The sequence below is a fragment of the Oryx dammah genome, unplaced genomic scaffold (assembly GCF_014754425.2).
Source record: "Oryx dammah isolate SB20612 unplaced genomic scaffold, SCBI_Odam_1.1 HiC_scaffold_28, whole genome shotgun sequence".
Lineage (NCBI taxonomy): Eukaryota > Metazoa > Chordata > Mammalia > Artiodactyla > Bovidae > Oryx > Oryx dammah.
This window is the reverse complement of record NW_024070212.1, coordinates 108,577,792-108,596,521: the sequence shown is the minus strand read 5'-3', so window position 1 is coordinate 108,596,521 and position 18,730 is coordinate 108,577,792. Positions and strand designations below refer to the sequence as shown.

The window sequence follows — 18,730 nt, the reverse complement described above, 5'->3', positions numbered from 1 at the left end:
ACCCACTTGGGTGTAGGAGTAAGGCTCTGGGCCCACATGAAGCATGGAATTGGAAATGGGAACCTGCATACAAGTAGAAAAGGAGAAAGCTTTGATAAAATGATAAATCAGAAAAAAAATCAATTATCAGCACAGACTGATGACAAAGGAGCTAGTCAGCAGTCTAGGCACTGAGGAGGGGGGACAGAAGATAAATTCCCTAAGGATTTACACTCACAAGGTAGTTTTCATACAGACACAGGATTTTGTATCTACATGGGCCAGATCCCTCCCCAGATTAAAAATTAACATAAAATGGTCCCAGACCAAGAACAGTCTAACAGAGCAATCTAAAAATCTGGGGGACCCACTCTAAAGCCAAGCTGATGAAGATGATCACAAATAAAGCTCCAGTGAAGATGAACTCATATTAGAAAGTGTGCTCTGACGTGGCCCCTAAATCTTCACCTCCTGGCATTCACACTCTTGCACAGTCCCCTCCTCTCGAGCACAGATTAGACCTATTTGTCCACTTCTAATGAAAAGAATATGGCAGATACAATGGCATGTCACTTCTGAGATTAGATCACAGAAATACTAGGGCTTCCATCTCGGACACATTCTCTCACTCTCTCAGAGCCTTTGCTCTGGGGGAAGCAAGTTGCTGTGCTGTGAGCTGTGTTATATTGTGAGCCATACGGTGAGTCCCACACATTACGGATATGAAGCCTACTGACCGTAGGTGAGCATGGAAAGAGATCTTCCTCTAGTCAAACCTTGAGATGACTGCAGCCTTGGCCAACACCTTGATAAAGCCTGTAGGACATCTGACCCAGGTGGCACCAGCTAAACTGTGCTCAGATTCATGACCTATAGAAACTGTGAAATAATAAACATTTTTTGTTTTAAGACTCATGTTTTCATTGGTTTGGTTTTGGCTACATTGGGTCTTTGTTGTGCTGTGCAGGTTCAGTTCCTGGTCGAGGGATCAAACCTGCGTCTCCTGCACTGGAAGGCAGATTCTTAACCACTGGACCATCAGGAGAGTTCCAAGACACTATGTTTTGGGGTAATTTTTTATGCAGCAATAGGTAACTGGGCCTCCCAAGTAATGCTAGCAGAAAAGAGCCTGCCTGTCAATGCATGAGACATAAGAGACACAGGTTCAATCCTTGGGTCAGGAAAACCCACTCCAGTATTCTTGCCTAGAGAACCCCATGGGACAGAGGAGCCTGGTAGGCTACAGTCCAAAGGATAAGAAAGAGTCAGACATGACTGAAGCAACTTAGCACAATAGGTAACGAATATAAACACTGACATAAATAAGAACTAAAGTTTTATTGAGTTAAGCTATTGAGAATTCAAGGTTTATCTGTTATAGCAGCTAGTATTACCTTAGCTAAAGCAGATTAGCTTTTAAACTATGTTTAAATTTTCTAAAACTTAAAAGATAAATAAAGCTAAGGATAGAATAAAAGCTTTGAAAGAAAAAAAGCAGAAAGATTTCCAAAGAAACCAATTCAGATTTCTAGGTGGAGAGAGGGGAGGGGAAAATTAAAACACAAGTAATAAGTTAAGTAGTAAATGAAACACAACAGAAGAGAAAAATAGAGAACCAGAAAATATATCTGAGGAACTTACTCCAAAAGCAGCAAAGAGAGGTAAAGAAATGGAAAATATGAAGGAGAGGTTAAGATATACAAAGGAAATGATAAAAATACCCCCAAATACAACTAATAGAAGTTCTAGAGGAGGGACTAGATAAAATATGTCTGTGTTAGTGACTTAGTTGTGTCCGACTCTGTGTTACCCCATGGACTGTAGCTTGCCAGGCTCCTCTTTCCATGGAATTCTCCAGGCAAGAATACTGGAGTGGGTAGCCAGGCCCTTCTCCAGGGGTCTTCCCGACCCATGGATCGAACCTGGGTTTTCTGCATTGCAGGTGGACTCTCCAGGGAAGCCCAGATAAAACGTAGAAGAAGCGATATTTTAAGAGATAATAATGGTGGTTTAGTTGTGAACTCATGCCCAACTCTTGTGACCCCATGGACTGTAGCCTGTCAGGCTCCTCTGTCCATGGGATTCTCCAGGCAAGAATACTGGAGTGGGTTGATAATAATAGTCTAGTCATTAAGAATTTTCCAGACTTCTGACTTCAGACACAAGAGTGAGGATACCAAACCCTATGCCCTAAGACAACTATAAAGCTGCACAAAGCTCTCCAAAACAACCATTTTATCACTCTGAAAATCAATCAAAGTTATACAACAAAGAAACACATTCATGAAAATTGCTGAACTTTGGGTAAGAACAATGAGTCTGTAGTGTCCTCACCTGGAGTTGATGCCATAACACAAGTTCCCAGCTCTATAAGTTGCATTAGTTCAACTAGGGTGAACCAGGCTATGAAAACCAGCTGCTTAACTGCAACTAACAAAGGGAGCTCACTTTATTTTGAGCACTGTCCATTATAGTGTCAAGAATAAGAATAACCAGCTGCACTAACAGGTTGAGGTTTCAGCACTGTTTGGGGCGAAGCAATGGGACTGGCAGACTAGACAGGAACTTGATGAATTCTAGAGGAGAAAGATAGCCACAGAGAGTGTGATAAGCACTTCACATAATCAGGGTTAACTAGAGGCTGGGTGCATGTACCACAAAAATCAGAAAGGCCTTGAGCCCACCCACATATCCCTGGCCAATAGAGGCTATGCATATGTACAGAAGAAATGTAGGAGAGCCTGTGAAAAATAAAAGCCAGAGCAGGCTTGAAAACAGCAATGTTCCTCAGCTCACACATAGAACCATAAAAGGAGAGAAAAGAAGCCTTACTGGCTTGTAGTTTTTGAGCACAACCTCTGATCAATCTCTGGCTGGACACTAAGCTATGCAGAGACAGGGTCAACCCCCAGGAAACCAGGCTTTAAAATAAAATCAAGAAAGAAAAAAATTAGTGGAGACATCAGAGGCTACATCTGGCAAGGTAGATAGATTTCACAGATTTAGACCAGGAATTAACAAATAAACAAAGCAATAGCAATCTTCAAGAGGTAAAATAAGAATCCAGAGTTGCCACAATATGTTAAATAAAGGTTCAGTATTCAACCAAAAATTTTATGACACATGTAAATAAACAAGAAAATGTGAATGTCCCTGAATAAGGCAGGTATTATAAGAATGTTCAAAGAACTAAAGGAAATCATATTTAAATATCTAAAGAAAGTATGACCACAGTGATGGCTTTAATAGAAAATCACAATAAAGAAAAAATTTTTTAAAAAGAAGAAAAGAATCAAATGGAAATTCTAGACCTGAAAAGTACAATAACTGAAATTTAAAATTGGCTAGAAAGGCTCAGCATAAAAAGTTATCAGTAAAACTTAAGATAATCAGCATAGATTATCCAATATAAAGGGTGGAAGATTTAATAGAAATGAGCAGTGTCTCAGAGACCTATGGGCAACATCAAGTATACCAGTATGCATGTAATGGGAGTCCCAGAAAAAAGATGAGAGAGAGGAAGAAAAAATATCTGAAGAAATAATGGCCCCAAACTTTCCAAATTTGCTTAGAAACATTAATCCACAGGTCAAAGAAACTCAATGAATCCAAAGTAGGCTAAATACAAAGAGATCTATACCCAGACACAGTACAATCAACTTTCTAAAGACAAAGAGAACATATTTTTTAAGAAAATCTTAATAACAACAAGAGAAAAAACAATTCATTGCATGCCAAAAAAAATTATTAATTGACTTTTCATCAGAAATCATGAACACCAAAAGCAGTGATGTTCAAAGTGTATAGCACACAGTGTATAGCCAAAGTGCTAAAAGAAAAAAACTATCAACCAGGAATTCTATATTCAGCAAAACCATCCTTCAAAAAATGAAGGAAAAATAAAGACATTTCCAAATAAATACAGACTGAAGAAAGTATTGCCAGCAGAGTTATCTTATAAGAAATACTAATGCAAGTTCTTCAGGTTAAAAGGAAGTGACACCCAATGGTAACTCAAATCCACAGGAAGAAATGAAGAGCACCAGAAATGGTAAATATGTGAGTAAATATAAATATGTTTCACACTTTTTCTCTCAATTCTCTCTTTAAAGAATAGAATTCTCTATTCTTTAAAAGACATAAGATTTTAAAAAGGTTAAAAAAAGACAGAAGAGTGTGCAAAGTAATTATTCCATTACTATTATAAGTTTATAATAAGTTTTAGCTTATAACACACATATAGAAAATATATATGACAATAACAGCACCAAGAAGGGAGAGGAAAAGGAGATATATTAGAGCAATGCTTCTATATTTTATCAGAATAAACTAGGTTTTAATTAGTTACACGTGTAAGTCTTAGTGCAATCACTAATGCACTAAATAATATAGTAAAGGGAATTAACAAAAGGAAATAAAACTGTACACAAAATATTTAATACAAAAGGCATAAAGGAAGAGCAGAGGAACAAAAATGACATGAGACAATCCAGCCAAATCAGTAATCACATGAAACGTGGACAGACAAAACAACTCATTCAAAAGGCAGAGATTGTCAGACTGGATCAAAAAGCACAGAGATTGAAAGTAAAAGGAGGTCAGCAAACAGGAACATGAAAGAATGTTCCAGATTTGATGAAAGACATGAATCCTCAGATTCTGGAAACACATGTGTGTGTGTGTGTGTGTGTGTGTGTGCGCGCACACACATACACATCATTGTGAAACTGCAGGAAACCGAAATCAAAGGCAAGATCTTGACAGCAATCAGAGAGAAGTGAAAATTACCAACAAAGACAGTTGGGTTAATAGCAGCCTTCTCAACAGCAACAACAGAACAGATGACGGGGAATATTTTCAAAACACAGAGAAAATAAATGTTGACCTAGAATTCTGTAATAAGCTAAATTATGTTCTGTAATAAGCTAAACTATATTTTTGGTTAAAGGCAGAATTTGCCGCTGACATGTACTGAAAAAAATTACTAAAGAATTTACTTTAAAAGGAAGGAATGAGAGAATTCCCTGATGGTCCAGTGGTTAGGATGTGGTGCTCTCACTGCCTGGAGCCCAGGTTCAACCCCTGGTCAGGGAACTAAGATCCCACAAGCCACATGGCACAGAGAAAAATAAAAGGAAGGAAGGAAATGTAAGAAGGTATAGTGAGAGGCAACTAAAATAGTGTACATGCTGAAGTACTAAAGTACAAACTAAAATACTGCCACAAGCACATGTGAGAAAGGAGGCGGAGATCAAAAGTAAATGGAGGAGACAGTGGATGGAGCAAGTAACCTGGAGAGGAAGGAAAAATGCACCAGCAGTTTGGTTTTGGACATTTTAATTTTGAGATGTCTACTCAGCATCCAAGCAAGATTTCAATACACAGTTAGATATACATGCCCAGTATTTATGGGAGAATGTGGGCTGATGATAAACATTTGGAAGTCATCAGGCTCTCAATAAGCTTGAAAGCCATGAGCCTGGATGAGCTTACCCAATGAGTGGGTGTAAGAAGAAGTCCAGGAACTAAGCCCTGGAAAGCTCCGGTGTTTAGATCCTGAAGAGTTTCTGGGCCCCAGTGACACAGACTGAGAATAGGCAGCTAGAGAGAGAATCTAGAAGAATCTAAAGATGTGGCATCCTCAAGGCCAACTGAGAAAAGTGTTTCAGGAAGGAGAGAATCATCAGCTGTGTTAGATGTTGCTGATGGATCAAGTGAGACAAAGACGGAGCATTAACAAGTAAGTTTAGCAACACAGGCTGGTCTTATGTGAAAAGATGACTGTGCCAGTCAAGATTCCCTGATTCAGGAAATGTAACAAAGAAATGCTGAGAGACAGCAGCGGCAACAAACAATGAAAGCCAAGGAGGGGAGACTTTTGCATTGCTTTTTGCATTGCTTTTTTTTCCCCCAGCAAACAGTAAAAATAGCTAACCTTTATCGAGTGCTGGCTCTGTGCCAAGAACACTATTATGATGCCTATTTTTAAATAGGGAGAGTGGGGCTCAAAAAAGTCAAGTAACTTGCCCCAGGTCACTCAGCTGGTAAGGAGTGGAGCTGGAATTCAAACCCACCTCAAGCATTTAATTACTAAACTGCACTGCCTTCTTTAGTTAAGGGGAAGGTCTATACTTAGGTATAGAACTCACACTTATAAAATACCAGTTTGGGGCCAGCTTCCTTGTGTTTGCATATATTTTCTCACAGAACTCCCCAAACCCCTGTGAGATAAGCATCACTACAATTATCATTTCCACCATGAGAAAACAGAGGCGTTGAGAGGAAAGTATCTTGCCAGTGGTCCCCAGGGTGGAGTGGAGGGGAGAGAGCTCAAGCCCTGATCATCCCTGAGACTGAAGCTCTGCCCTCTTCAGTCTGTGCAGACAGTCCTGCCTTTTACATGGGGCGGGGGAGCTGGAGCAGTCAGACCAGGACAGGGCTAGGGAAGCTCAGAGAACTGACACTGCCCTTCCAAGTTCGTCACTTGGAGGATGCTTGCTGATTTTTAAGGATGTGACTCTCTGAGATCCTCAGTCTGATTCAGCTCTGAGAATCCCAGGGCATGCTTCCCAGCTCCCCAGGACCAGACCTGTGCTCTCTCCAGGGGCAGATTCCTGATTTTTAAGACCAAGGCTGAGCATGGGAGCGAGTCCTCCTCCCCACCCTTTCCCCCTGGCATGCTGGGCTGCTTCCTACCTGTCCGGTGGTGAGGGAACGGCTGTAGCCAGGAATGGAGCTCCGCGGGTGGATCCGGGGTGGGACACAGCAGCTGGGAAAGGTCAAAATTCCAGATTCAGAATGGGGGTCTGCTAGGAGGTGGGGGAGGGGAATGAGAGCAATGGGGTCCCTGAGTGGGTTCTGTTCCTCAGAAACCCCCAGAATCTCCAGGAGGAGACTCCTGAGTAAAAGGACTGTGCTAAAGAGGCATTCAGATAGGGGCTTTCACAGGCACCCCCTCTTCATATGGGCCAGAGCGAGCCTGCCCAGTTGAACCCTAAGCACGGAGCCTGACTGGTACCCACGCAATGCACACCTCCTGCAGGCAGCCAGCATCAGCTTCCTGCCCCCTCCCCATCCTCCAGCTCTCCCTTGTCCTTACTTGATCCGGGCTTGGTCCACACTGGAGGAGCGGCGAGTGGTGAAGCGCCGGGCGACCGCTTTGGGAGATGTCTTGGGGCTGCCGTCGGAGTCTCCGCTCTCCTCATCCCCCATGGCTTTGATGTAGCTGCCGCTCCGCATCCTGCGGCAGGGAATCTCCCCGTCCTTGCCCCCGGTGGGGTAACCCCCCCAGTCATCTTGCGGCACCTGCAGGGACAAGGGGCCTCAAGTACCTACTAAATCGGGAAGCCGGGACCCTCTTTCTTCACTGCCAGTGGGAGATGCACAGCCCTGGCTCAAGCAAACCACGCTCAGGAGTATGTCAAGCCAGATCAGGTGAGGTTTCCCCTACAGGACATGCCTCTTCATCCTCCATGGGCCTTCTGCTACGCAACTGAGGGCCATCTAAAGAGTCTAAGGGCTCCCACGATAGGTACCAAGAGGTTGAAGCTCAGAGGCCAAAGTGACCTATGTCAATCTCACCCCTAACAGTAAGGCAGCCCCTGACATCAGTCACCTTTCACCCCTCCTTCTCCTTCATCCTCTTAATGTGCTTGCATCCCAAATCCTCTGATGTCCCCCTCCCTTCTGTGAAGAGCCACAGGAGGAGTGACATCAGTTTGTGTTTCAGAAAGAGCACTTCAACAGTCCAAACAGAGGTTGGATTGTGGAGAGCCAGGAGCAGGGCAGGGGCTCAAGTGGTGAGAGGGAGACCAATTAAGAGGCTGATGCTGTTATCCAGGCAAGAGATGATGAGCCCTAAATTAAGACAATGACAATGAGGGGGAAGAGAAGATGGAAATGAGAGGTGTTCGGGAGCATCAGTGAGCTTGATTAGACATGGGGGGTGAGGGGGCGGGGAGGAGTCGTGGAGGACCAGGAGGCTGCCGGCTGAGGACCTGGGGGATGGTGGCATTGCTCACTGAGCCACAGAATCCCAGAGAAACAGATTTGGGGGAAAGGTGATAGGTTCAGGGTTGAGCATCTTGAGCTGGCAAAGAACTGTGGAGCAGGTGGTTGAGTGTTTGGTTCTGGAGTTCAGTGGAGAGATCTGAGCTGGAGGCAGACATGGGGGAGTCATGGGTGGCAGCTGAATCCATAGGAGTGAATGAAACAGCCCAGAGGAAAGAAGAAAGAGAGGTGGGCAGGAATCCACTGACATTTAAAAGGGGGACTGCGAAGAAAGGGAGAGGAGCCTATGAAGTCACCTGAAAAGGAGTGGGCAGATGGGTGGGACAGAAGTCAGGAGAACGCCCTGTCACGGAAACAGGAGACATTTCCAGAATAGAGGAGTTGATAATGTCAAATGCCACAGTGCACGCTAAGGTTAGCAGTTTGGGATGGGGAGTTAGAACCATATTCAAATTCTGGCCCCATCACTTGCTAGCTGTGTAAATGTGAGCAAAGTTGGTTAAACTCTGCCACAGTTTCCTCATCTGTGAACTGGTAATGATAATTACGCCTGCATCACAGCACTGGTGGAAACAATAAATGAACCAACAGAGAGTAAGGGTTCAAAGTTAACTATCATAACGGTGAGCATTGAGAGATACCTTTCAAGGAGGGCTCTCAAGAGGCCATTGGTGACCACTGCCAGGACATTTCAGAGCTCAGAAGTGTGGAAGTCAGTCCAGTAAAGGGGAGAATGAAAGGAAATGGTGGAGTCTATGCTCTAAGAACTTGGAAATGAATGGGAGACAGGAAGGAGATGGAAGAAGGTATGGGGTTAAGGAAAGTTGGTTTTTTTTTTTTTTTTTTTTAGGATGAGAGCGATCTGGCCATGCTTGCAGGATGAGGGAAAGTCAGTAAAGAGAAAGATAATCTTTAAATGTGGGGAGGAAGCAGGGGCAGTTTATGGATGGAAGGGATCCTGTGGAGATGGGCTCAAGCCCTATGGAGGGGTCACTGTGGGATGCGTGGTCCTAGTTTCATCTCTGAGCCAAGAAGGAAGGGGATGATGGGGGCTGGGGATCTTGATGAGTCTGCAGGTGGGTGAGGGAGTCGGTAATGGTTGGCCTATGCCTGTTGAAAAGGCTAAGTGGGGGTGGGGGTCAGGGCTCGGGGAGAGCATAGGGTTCTGGAGAGGAACAGAGACTCTAGGGTGAGGCTAGTTGAGAAGCTAGAGATCAGTGTAAGAACAGGGACTCAGGGATGGGTGGGCCCCATGAAGGAGCCCTCGGTGGGAGGACAGGGCTGAGTGAGGGGCGGGGCTCAATCAAATGGGAACACAGGGAGGAGATGAGGCTCCATAAGGAACAAGGGCTCCGAGTGAGAAGCGGGGTTCTGGAAGAAGTTTGCGGGAGACCTGAATCCAGTGGGAAAATAGAATCTCAACAAAAGGGCTGGGCAACCAACCAAGACCCCTGGGCTGATGCGGCCAGCTTCCCCTGCTTTTGTGCCAGGGGAGTACAGGTTGTCTGGAGAGTTTCTACAGCCCTTTGTTCTCTGCCAAACAGGCTCAGACTTCCCAGTCCTCAGATCCCCTGGAACCCCAGCCCCTGACTGATAGGGCCTCCCCTTCCCCATACTCTACGGAGAGCAGCCGCAGGCAGGCAGAAGGAGCTGGCAGGCCAGCCAGGGCACGCTCTGCCACACTGCAGGGTTCCCACTCCACGGCCGCTGCAGAGCTGCCGGCTCCTCCGCAGGACGCTGTGAGGTGCATGTTAAAAAGGAAGCCCCCAGGGAGGTCAGGGCAGCCCTGGAGAAACAGCAGGGAGCAGCGAAGTGGAGGCAAGGCTCCAGGGATGGCAGAAGAAGGGTTGATGTTCTCTCCTGAACCCTTTCTTCTGGACCCTTCAATTCTCAGTTTAGAGAACCTTCCTACCCAGGGAGAGGGCAGTGCAAGACCAATCCTGAATCCTCGAAGTCTCCAGTCTCCCCTTCTGTCTCTCGCCCCTTTCTGCTTCCACTATGGCCCTTGAGCTTTAGCAAGTTCCCCACCCAGGAGAGCCCTAACATGTGAACAACTTACCAAAAAGGCCAGTGATACCCAAAGGACACGTGCAAGCTCAATTCTCCATGCCTCTGAACACGGTGCAGCCTCTTCCTGGAACACTCAGTCCTGGAAACACTGCACGCGACTAACGCCAACTTGTCCACTGCGCCTCTGTTCAGGGGACATTCTTCCTAGAAGCTGCTCTGAGCAGCCCCTGGCCACCACCACCCAAGTGGGTGAGGTGTCTCCTCTGGGCTCCCAAGCTTCCCAAGGCTCTCTCCTCTCGCCGCCTCCCTGCACTCTATTCTGTGCGTGCTGTGCTTAGTCGCTCAGTCATGCCCGACTCTTTGCCACCCCATGGACTGTAGCCTGCTAGGCTCCTCTGTTCATGGGGATTCTCCAGGCAAGAATACTGGAGTGGGTTGCCATGCCCTCCTCCAGGGGATCTTCCCGACCCAGGGACTGAACCCGGGTCTCCTTCATTGCAGGAAGATTCTTTACCATCTGAGCCGCCAGGGAAGCTGCCTTGTCTGTCCCACTGCTAAACTGTGAACTCCTCCAGGCAGCATCTGTGTCTGCATGTTTGCATTCACAGCACCCAGGGCGCACTCATAGCATGAATGGATGTCGATTAACTATGTGAAATGTGGGTTTGGGGGCTAACCCTAAGTCTACTGGACTTCTAGAACTTGTCTAGACTCTTTCTCCTCCAACTATAGGAGGGCTCCCACATCAGGGGATGTGGGAGAGGAGCATGAGACAGAGAAGAAGGTGGATGGCAGGAAGAGCCCCTAACCCCATCTCTGTAGGATGATGGAGAGAGGACAGTGAGGGATGGACCAAGGCTCCCTAAGAAGAAGGGGTCAGAGCTCCTAGCCTCACTTGCAGACCCCATGGAGGTGGTGAAAGAGGACAGGGGCAGTGTGCCAGCTATCAGCTGCACCATCCACTCCCAGGAAGCCCTAGCCCGTTGCTGGGTCTGGAGCTCAGACTTCAGTGTGCACCCCAGCCCAGCAAAACCCACAGGACAGGTTCCCTGCCTCTTCCACAGCCTCGTGGGTGTCCCACCGCAGGTTCCCCAGAATGACAATACCATCAGAGGCACATTCTGGAAATAACTGACCTTCATATCCAAACACTACCTGGACCACCCAGATTTGGGCTGAAAAGAGGTCTGGAGAAGGCCTGGGGGCAAGACAGCTGCTTTCCAACTGCTGACCTCCAATCTTGGGGAAGCACAGGCAGGCAGCCCCGCTCTGTCCTGTTCACTGCTCACCCTCAACCTCATTCTGCCTGCAGCCTCACAAGACAGAGGCCGGCACAGCTTGTCCTAAACAGCAGGAAAAGTCTTCCTAACACTGACATACAACATTAAAATAGAAGGGCCCCTTCACTGCACAAATGGGGAAACTGAGGTCCCCCAAGGGGTTCAAGGTGTTACAAAACAGTGAGGCAGGGAAGAACCCACTGCCTCCAGACCCGTCGTCATCGTGGGAAGAGCTGGCTCCCATCCAACCCCTTCCAAAGCCCCCGGGGCGACAACACTGGTGAGGGCTGAGGATCCTGTTCCCCACCCCCACCAAAGCCTCACCTGCAGATAGTGATAAGTCCTGGCTTTGGCCTTAGCCTCCGGCCCCAGGAGCCCCTTGCTGGGCCCGGCCCCTGGGTATCCATCCCGGCCCTGGCTGACCATCATGGTATGCCAGGCACTTCGCTTGACCGATTGTCCATCCAGTGACATGGACATGCCAGTGCAGGCAAGACAGCGGCCTTCAGACCCCCCCGAGCGCCCCTTGAAGCTCAAGTCCCGGTAGGACCCATCCGGAGCCTCTAGGCAGAAGGGACCCCCGGGCTCCCCAGGGGGCCGCCCACCGGCCAGGAAGCCGCTGTCACTGTCCAAGTTGTCATCGGAGCTCCACCAGCCCGCGGCCTTGGCCTGGTGCCGGCCATCCCCCTTGCGGTCCTTGCTCTTACTCCTCTTGCCATGCCGGGACTGGTGGTGGTGGTGGTGGTGGTGGTGGTGGTGGTGGGAGGCGTGGGGGCCCCCAGAGCTCGGGCCTGGGTAGCTGTCTCCCCCGGAGCCACCTCTCCCCTCGGCCTTGGGCCCGTTGTAGTCCCGCTTCCCTGGGGCCTCCAGAGAGTGGGACTTGGCGAACAGCTTCTGCACGGAGTGGACCAGGTGCCGGATGCGGCTGGGGCTCTCGCTGCGGGCCTCGGGGGCCGCGCCAGACCCCGGCCCGGGCCCGGGCCCGGCCCCTGCCGGACCCCGCTGGTATGGCAGCGTGTGGAAGCCATCCTGTTGAACTGGCAGCTGCTTTTCAAACTGGTCCAGCAGTGTGGGAGGCAGGCGGGGGGCACCCTTGCCCTGCGGATGGCCCACACAGTCTTCACAGGTGTCGAAGGGGCCCTGGCCGGGGTACATCCTGGGGAAGGTGCTGCTACCCCCCCCAACCCCGGCCCCTCCTGGCCCTCCCTCAGGGCCTATGGATGGCCCCTCACTCAGGCTCAGGGGCCCTTCAGGAGAAAGGTGTCCCAGGCCAGCTCTTGGGGCACAGAAGCGGGGCTCGGTGGAGAAGGCCTCCCCGGAGCCCACCAGGTACGGGGCCCTGGCAGCAGGGCCCACGTCCATATGCTGCTGGTCGGCAAAGCGGGCTGGGCGGGGATGGCTGCCTCGGTCGCCATGGTAACCCCTCATGGCCTCAGCAAGGGCTCTTCATAGCGCTGGGGGCCAGGCCCCAGGAACCTCCTGGGAAAATAGGGAGCAATGGGATTAGGATTGAACAACAGGCCACTTGACCTGAAACTTTTATCAGGTGTTCTTAGAACTGCTTAGGTAATGCATATCAGTTCATTGTGGTTAATTGTACTGTCCTTACGGGCTTAAAAGTCGTACTAGACAAAGACACTCACAAGGGCACAAAATAATATCACCATTCATCAAATGCTGCAAAGATGATAAATACTTATTCCCAAGAGAAAATGTCCTCAACCAAACGGTTTTTTAAAAAATCTTAGGTAACCAGAAGTAAAAACATACCAATACAGACATAAAAACAATAGTCAAACATACAAGCCATTATGTGAACTAGCTTCTAACAAGCTGATGTGAGGCAAATTGAGCCAGCGCCACACCTGTGTCCCATCCCTACCCAATTCCCCTGCTATGAAGAGCCAGGGCTCTGGGTCACAGCTCCCAGAAGCAATAACCATAGAGAACATTGGACCCAAATCTACATATCCATCACGATTCTGTAGGATAACCCCTCCCCTTCCTTCCACACCCAGTTCCTTCCATCTGGCTGGAGGCTCATTCTCCCTCCCCTCCAGGGCTGAGACAGGAAGGGATAACCTGAGATGACTCCTCCCTCCTCTTCTGGGTTCCAAATACTCGCTGATTAAATTCCCCCCCGCCCCCCCCCCGTGCCTTTTACCGCCACCCCCATTCCAGTGGAGGAGAGGTCATGAAGAGAGGAGAAACATAAAAGAGGAATGCTGGCTGTTTAGGCAGCATCTGAATCCTAAACTGGGGTTAGAACCCAGGAGTTCCTCCTCCCAGGAACAGTGGGCTGGCAGGGCAAGGAGGTGATGGAGGGAAAGCGTTGGAACCAGTGGCCCTGGCCTCCATCCCAGGCTTGCCAAGGCTACAGGACAGAGAGGTCAGCTCTCAGCAAGAACTGCCTCCAATCAGGACTCCAGAGCTGCCAGGACAGGAGCTGCAGCAGGAGGGAGTGCCAGCAGGAGGGACGGGGACCAAGGAGCTGGCAGACGGCGCCCTCCCTCATCCCAGACCAGGCTCCTGGGCCATCTGCTGACTGTGAGATGACAGCCTCAAAGACTCCAGACAGCAGCACCTCCAAGGTTCACCCGCCCTTCCTCCCCACCACGGCCTCCCCATACCCACCACGGTTCAAGCTTCTTCCAGATCCCGCTCACAGTTCATCTCTGAGCACTTGCCATGTACTGGGTACTGTGCATACTCAATGTTCTCTAATCCCCCTGAAATCCTATGTGTAGATGTTAGCCACATCTACCCATGAGAAAACAGCTCAAAATGGTAAGGTCACAAAGCCGGTAAGTGGGTGAGTCACTTTGCATCAAGATTCAAACCCAGGTTATTTTGATTTGAGAACCCTATCCCCCAGACTCTCCTACCACTCACCATCTGGGGTGTCCCATCCTTGGTGTCAGGATCTCCACCGCCAGGCAGAATCCTAACTTCAGAAGGCTCAGGACCACTGGCTCCTAAACGGAAAGAAAAGGGTGGTAAGCAAAGAGGAAAAGAGATTCTCCCGGAGTCCTCAGAGGACTGGTCTCTGGCCTTGACAGTTTCCCTGCCCAACCCCCCAAGCCAGGACTGATTGGATCCCCCATGATGCAGAGCCTCTGGACCCCAAGGGAAATGAAGTTGGCTTAATTATGCAAATGCATGCAAATAAGCTTACAGGTTGGACTACCTCCAACTGCAGGTGTCTGTGTGATCTGTCTGTGGTGCTGAGCCTCTGCATTTTCATTGCCCTCAAATATGATTCCATTCCACAAATATTTGTTGAGCAGCTACCATACCAAGACTCAGAGTGAGACATGAATAGAGGTGATTTTAGAGTGGTCCCTGTCATTAAGAGGCTTATAGTCTAACAGGGGGACCAACCTTTCACATGAGAGGGTTATTTTAGGTCCCTGTATTTTTGCATAAGCTGCTCCCTCCTCCTAGAATCTACTTTCATCCACCCCCCACACATTCCCCTGGCTAACACTTATTCAGATTAAGCTCCACCTTCCTTTGAAGACTTTTCTGGGTTATGCCTCTCTATTGCGTTTTTAGAATACCCTGGGTTCCCCCATGAAAGCAACTATCACATTGCACTGAAATCATCTGTTTCAGTTTCTGTCTCCCCAAGTAGAATCCGGTCTTCTGCAGAGTAGGAACCAAATTCTATTTATCACTGGATCTCCAGCACTCAGCTCGGGGCTTTGCCCAGAGATGGTACTTAACAAATGTTCACTAAGTAGATGAATAAATGACTGTGCAGGAAAGAGGTTCCAAAATGTTAGGCCAGTTAAGATGAGGGCAAGAGCAGATCCAATAGAAGGAAACTGAGGACGACTTCCCAGAGAAGAGTGTGCTTGAGATGGAGAACAAGATGGCTGTGTGTAAGGGAGATGGAATTCCCAGCGAAGGCAAGAGCATGCACAAAGGCAGAAGAGGTGGGCAAATAAGCAATTTTGAGGGGTGGGATGAGAGAGTTCCAGCAGACATTTGGGGTTTGGAAAACACTAGGAAGAGATGGGGGAGAGAGAGTCAGAAAGGAAGACGACTCTGAAGTTTGCAGCAGCCGTGACTGGAAGACTAATGATGCCATTATTAGACACAGGGATGTCAGGAAGAAGAGCTAGCTTTGCGGGCATGATTAATAGTAGTGGAAGAGACACAGTCAGACCACAAGAAGAACTTCCTGACCCTGAGGGATGTGAGACAATGAGGAAGATTGTGAAGTCTCCTGGGAATCTTCCATAGAGGGGAGGGTAGGACCTGTCCAGCCTCTGGCCCACCCTATGGCCTGAGCTGGAGAGGCTGTTGGTTACCCTGCCTGGAGGGGAACTGGGGTAACCTTATAGATATCAACTGCCTATCTCCAGATGACAATTCTTCTCCACCTTTACCCCTCTCTGGGGAAGCAGAGGGGACTTCAGACCAAAATGGCCTCTCAAATAGTTATGGGAAAAGCACCTAGAAGCATCTCTCCACCTTGGAAAGATGCTTTGATAGCTTGGTCTTTCATCCATGGCACAGTCCTCCTCTTCCTGCCCCAAGCAGGACCCTTGTCTGAGACTCACAGCACAAAAGGCCAGTTTGGCAGAAACCCAGACCACCTGGTTTGCTTCATCTGTGACCACATCAAGCCTGGGAATGTCCACACCAATGGTTTGGACATCCCCAGGTTTTCCCACATCCCCCCACTACACAGGTGCTGCTGCCAGCCACTGAGCCTTCATCAAGATCTTATCAAACTCAGTCTCTCTAGCATCAATCCTGGAGGAGGGCATGGCAACCTACTCCAGTATTTCTGCTGGAGAATCCCATGGACAGAGGAGCCTGGCAGGCTCTAGTCCATAGGGTTGCAAAGAGTTGAACACAACTGAAGCGACTTAGCACATCCGCATGCACCATGCTCCCCCAGCTTTAGTCTCAGAGGAGATGTGCCCCTGTGTTTATTCCTCTCCAGATAAAGCACTCCCAACTCCCTTTCCCTTGTCCTACAGGGTAGTATTTGCTAGTGGAAAAAAGCACAAACCCCGACACCCCAAACCCTCAGGCCACCCTGAGACCTGGTGACCCACCCTCTTGAAGCCTAATGATACCTGCTCACCTATCTCCAAGGATTTTAGTATCAAGTGATACAACATACATGAAACCACACTATAAACTCTAAAGATTATGCAATATAGTCCCCCATGTGAAGCCCTCATTCTGGATTTGCAAAATCCCCAATGTCCAAATACTACACAATACAATCAAATTCAGATTACTGGGAGAAAAGGAAGCTATCCAATTTCTGGATTTCTTAAAGAGACAATTTAATTGATATAGATTTAATTATATAAACTTCCTCGTATATCTCATGATTACCATCACATTCCTTCTGCTGCCTCCCCATTACTAAACATAATCAATAAGAAGGAAAAACAAGCAAGGAGGGGACTAATAATTCAATCTATCACCATGTCCTATGGATTTTGTTTCCTAAAAATAGATCTGCCCACTTATTTCCATATCTACCAAATCACTGTCGGCTGACTGGCCAAAACTCATTCTCAACCTCCTTTCCCCTTTCCCAGACTCCCTTGTACCTAGAAGTCACATGATTCACATTTAGATAATAATATATACATTAAAAAATCTGATGAGGGTCTCTGGGAAAGATTTTGCCTTTATAATAAAGGGGCAGGACTTGCCAGTACCATCCTTCCTTTCTTTTCAGCTTGAATACAATCACAATGCCTGGAGCCAGGGCAGCTGTCTTGCCACCATGAGAGCAAGGCATAGAGAATCACAGAAACGCCGGCCCTGGAGTCACTGAGCCAGGGAACCAACAGAAGCAGTTGCCTTCCTCCAGGCCTAAACGCAGGAAGGAATAAAGTCCTCTTTATTTAAACCACTGTTGGCCAGATTTTCTGTATTTGCAGCAGAAAGTGCTGCTAACTAATCCAACTACCTCAGAACAGCATCTCCTGCCTGGATGTCTGCATAAGCCTCCTAAATGGTCTCCCTGCCTCCATTCTTACCCAGTTCCCCTCCAAATGGTCATTTGAAAACACAAATCTGATCATGTCACTTCCCTGCTTAAAACTCTTCACTGGCTTATTGATGTTCTTAGGATAAAATGCCTTAACCCATCCAACAAGGCCTGCAGGCTCTGGCCCTTCCTGGGCTTCCAAAATCCTCTCACAACACGCTCCCTCCTTGCTTCCTCTGCTCCAGCCAGGCTGGTCTTTTGCAGTCCCACAATCCCTCCCATCAAGGGGCCTATTTCCCTCCCATCTGGAAAGCTTTTCCCACCTACCTCTGCCTTGCTAACTCCTACACACCCTTCAGATCTCAGCCCAGTTGTTGCTTCCTCAGGGAAGCTTTCTCTGGCCTCCCTGACTAGGTCAGATCCCCCTGCTGTTTGCTCTCAAGGCACTGTGTACCTCTACAGCTCTTCTATCATTACCATTTTCAATTTGTGTGATTCAGAAATTGTCTGTCTCTCCCATTAGAAGGTAAGCTCCATGAAAGTGCAGGAATTCCATCCACCTTATTCACGGTATTATCTCCCCCATTCCTAGAACAATGCTTGGCAGATGGCATGTGTTGGAAAAGTGGATGCAGACCTACAAAGAACAAGATCCCTTCACTTATGACATTTTAACTGCCTCCTTGGAAAAGTCCCTGATGCTGGGAAAGACTGCAGGCAAAAGGAGAAGGGGGCAGCAGAGGATGAGATGGGTTAGACGGGATCACCAATTCAATAGGCACAAATTTGAGCAAACTCCAGAAGATGGAGGAGGACAGGGGAGCCTGGTGCACTGCAGTCCATGGGGTCACAAAGAGGAGGAAGTGACTGAGCGACTGAACAGCAACAGAAATGCCAAGGGATAGATATTACCACCACCACCCCCCCCCCGCCACCGCAATTTGCAGGAGAAGACACTGAGGCTGGGAGGGTCTGGCAGACAGTCCCAAGGCTACACAGCCAGTGGCAAACCCAGAAGTGAAAGCCAGCGTAGCCTCACTCCAAGGCCTTAGCTTTTCTCCTTCCCATGCTGCTGCCCAGGGAAGCCAAACTGATTAAACACCGTTCTGAAGGAACGCAGTAATGCATTTGTTTTTTTTTTTTTTTTTTTTAAAGAGAAACACAAAACTAAGAACTTCACACATACCACACACTTCAGAGGTAACCAGAGTGTGGTTTAGCCCTTTCCCTTGTGTGGTGAGTACTGAATTTGTCCCAAGTCCAAGATCAGAAGAGTAGAGAATAGAGGAGGCTCCTTGAAGCCCTCGGACAACTCTGGGCGCTGGTGTTACTTTCCCCTGTTATATGGCACCAAGGCATCTACCTACTTCCCCAGGACACACCGAGCTGCCCAAGGGGTGAACCTCTGGGCCCAGGGAAGCAGCCACTCTTGCGATCACCTATGACTGGCTGGGAAATAGGGGGGTGAAGGAGGCTAGGAGGG

General features: G+C 48.3%; 1 protein-coding gene and 1 non-coding gene across 2 annotated transcripts in view; one reads left to right on the top strand and one right to left on the bottom strand.

The window, feature by feature from the left end:
• Positions 1 to 16,038, bottom strand: part of DLGAP3 (DLG associated protein 3) — a 42,245-nt gene extending 26,207 nt beyond the window's left edge. Inside the window, exons 1-4 of the mRNA XM_040231753.1 lie at positions 14,172 to 16,038; positions 11,604 to 12,758; positions 7,079 to 7,284; positions 6,676 to 6,748 (exon numbers count right to left, since the gene is read on the bottom strand). Coding sequence (XP_040087687.1) covers positions 6,676 to 6,748; positions 7,079 to 7,284; positions 11,604 to 12,707 — 1,383 coding nt within the window. The 5' untranslated portion in view covers positions 12,708 to 12,758; positions 14,172 to 16,038. The remainder of the gene's footprint in view (positions 1 to 6,675; positions 6,749 to 7,078; positions 7,285 to 11,603; positions 12,759 to 14,171) is intronic.
• Positions 5,001 to 5,073, top strand: TRNAE-CUC. Its single transcript has one exon. It is a non-coding gene; the product is annotated as a tRNA-Glu (tRNA).
• Positions 16,039 to 18,730: the final 2,692 nt, after the last annotated feature.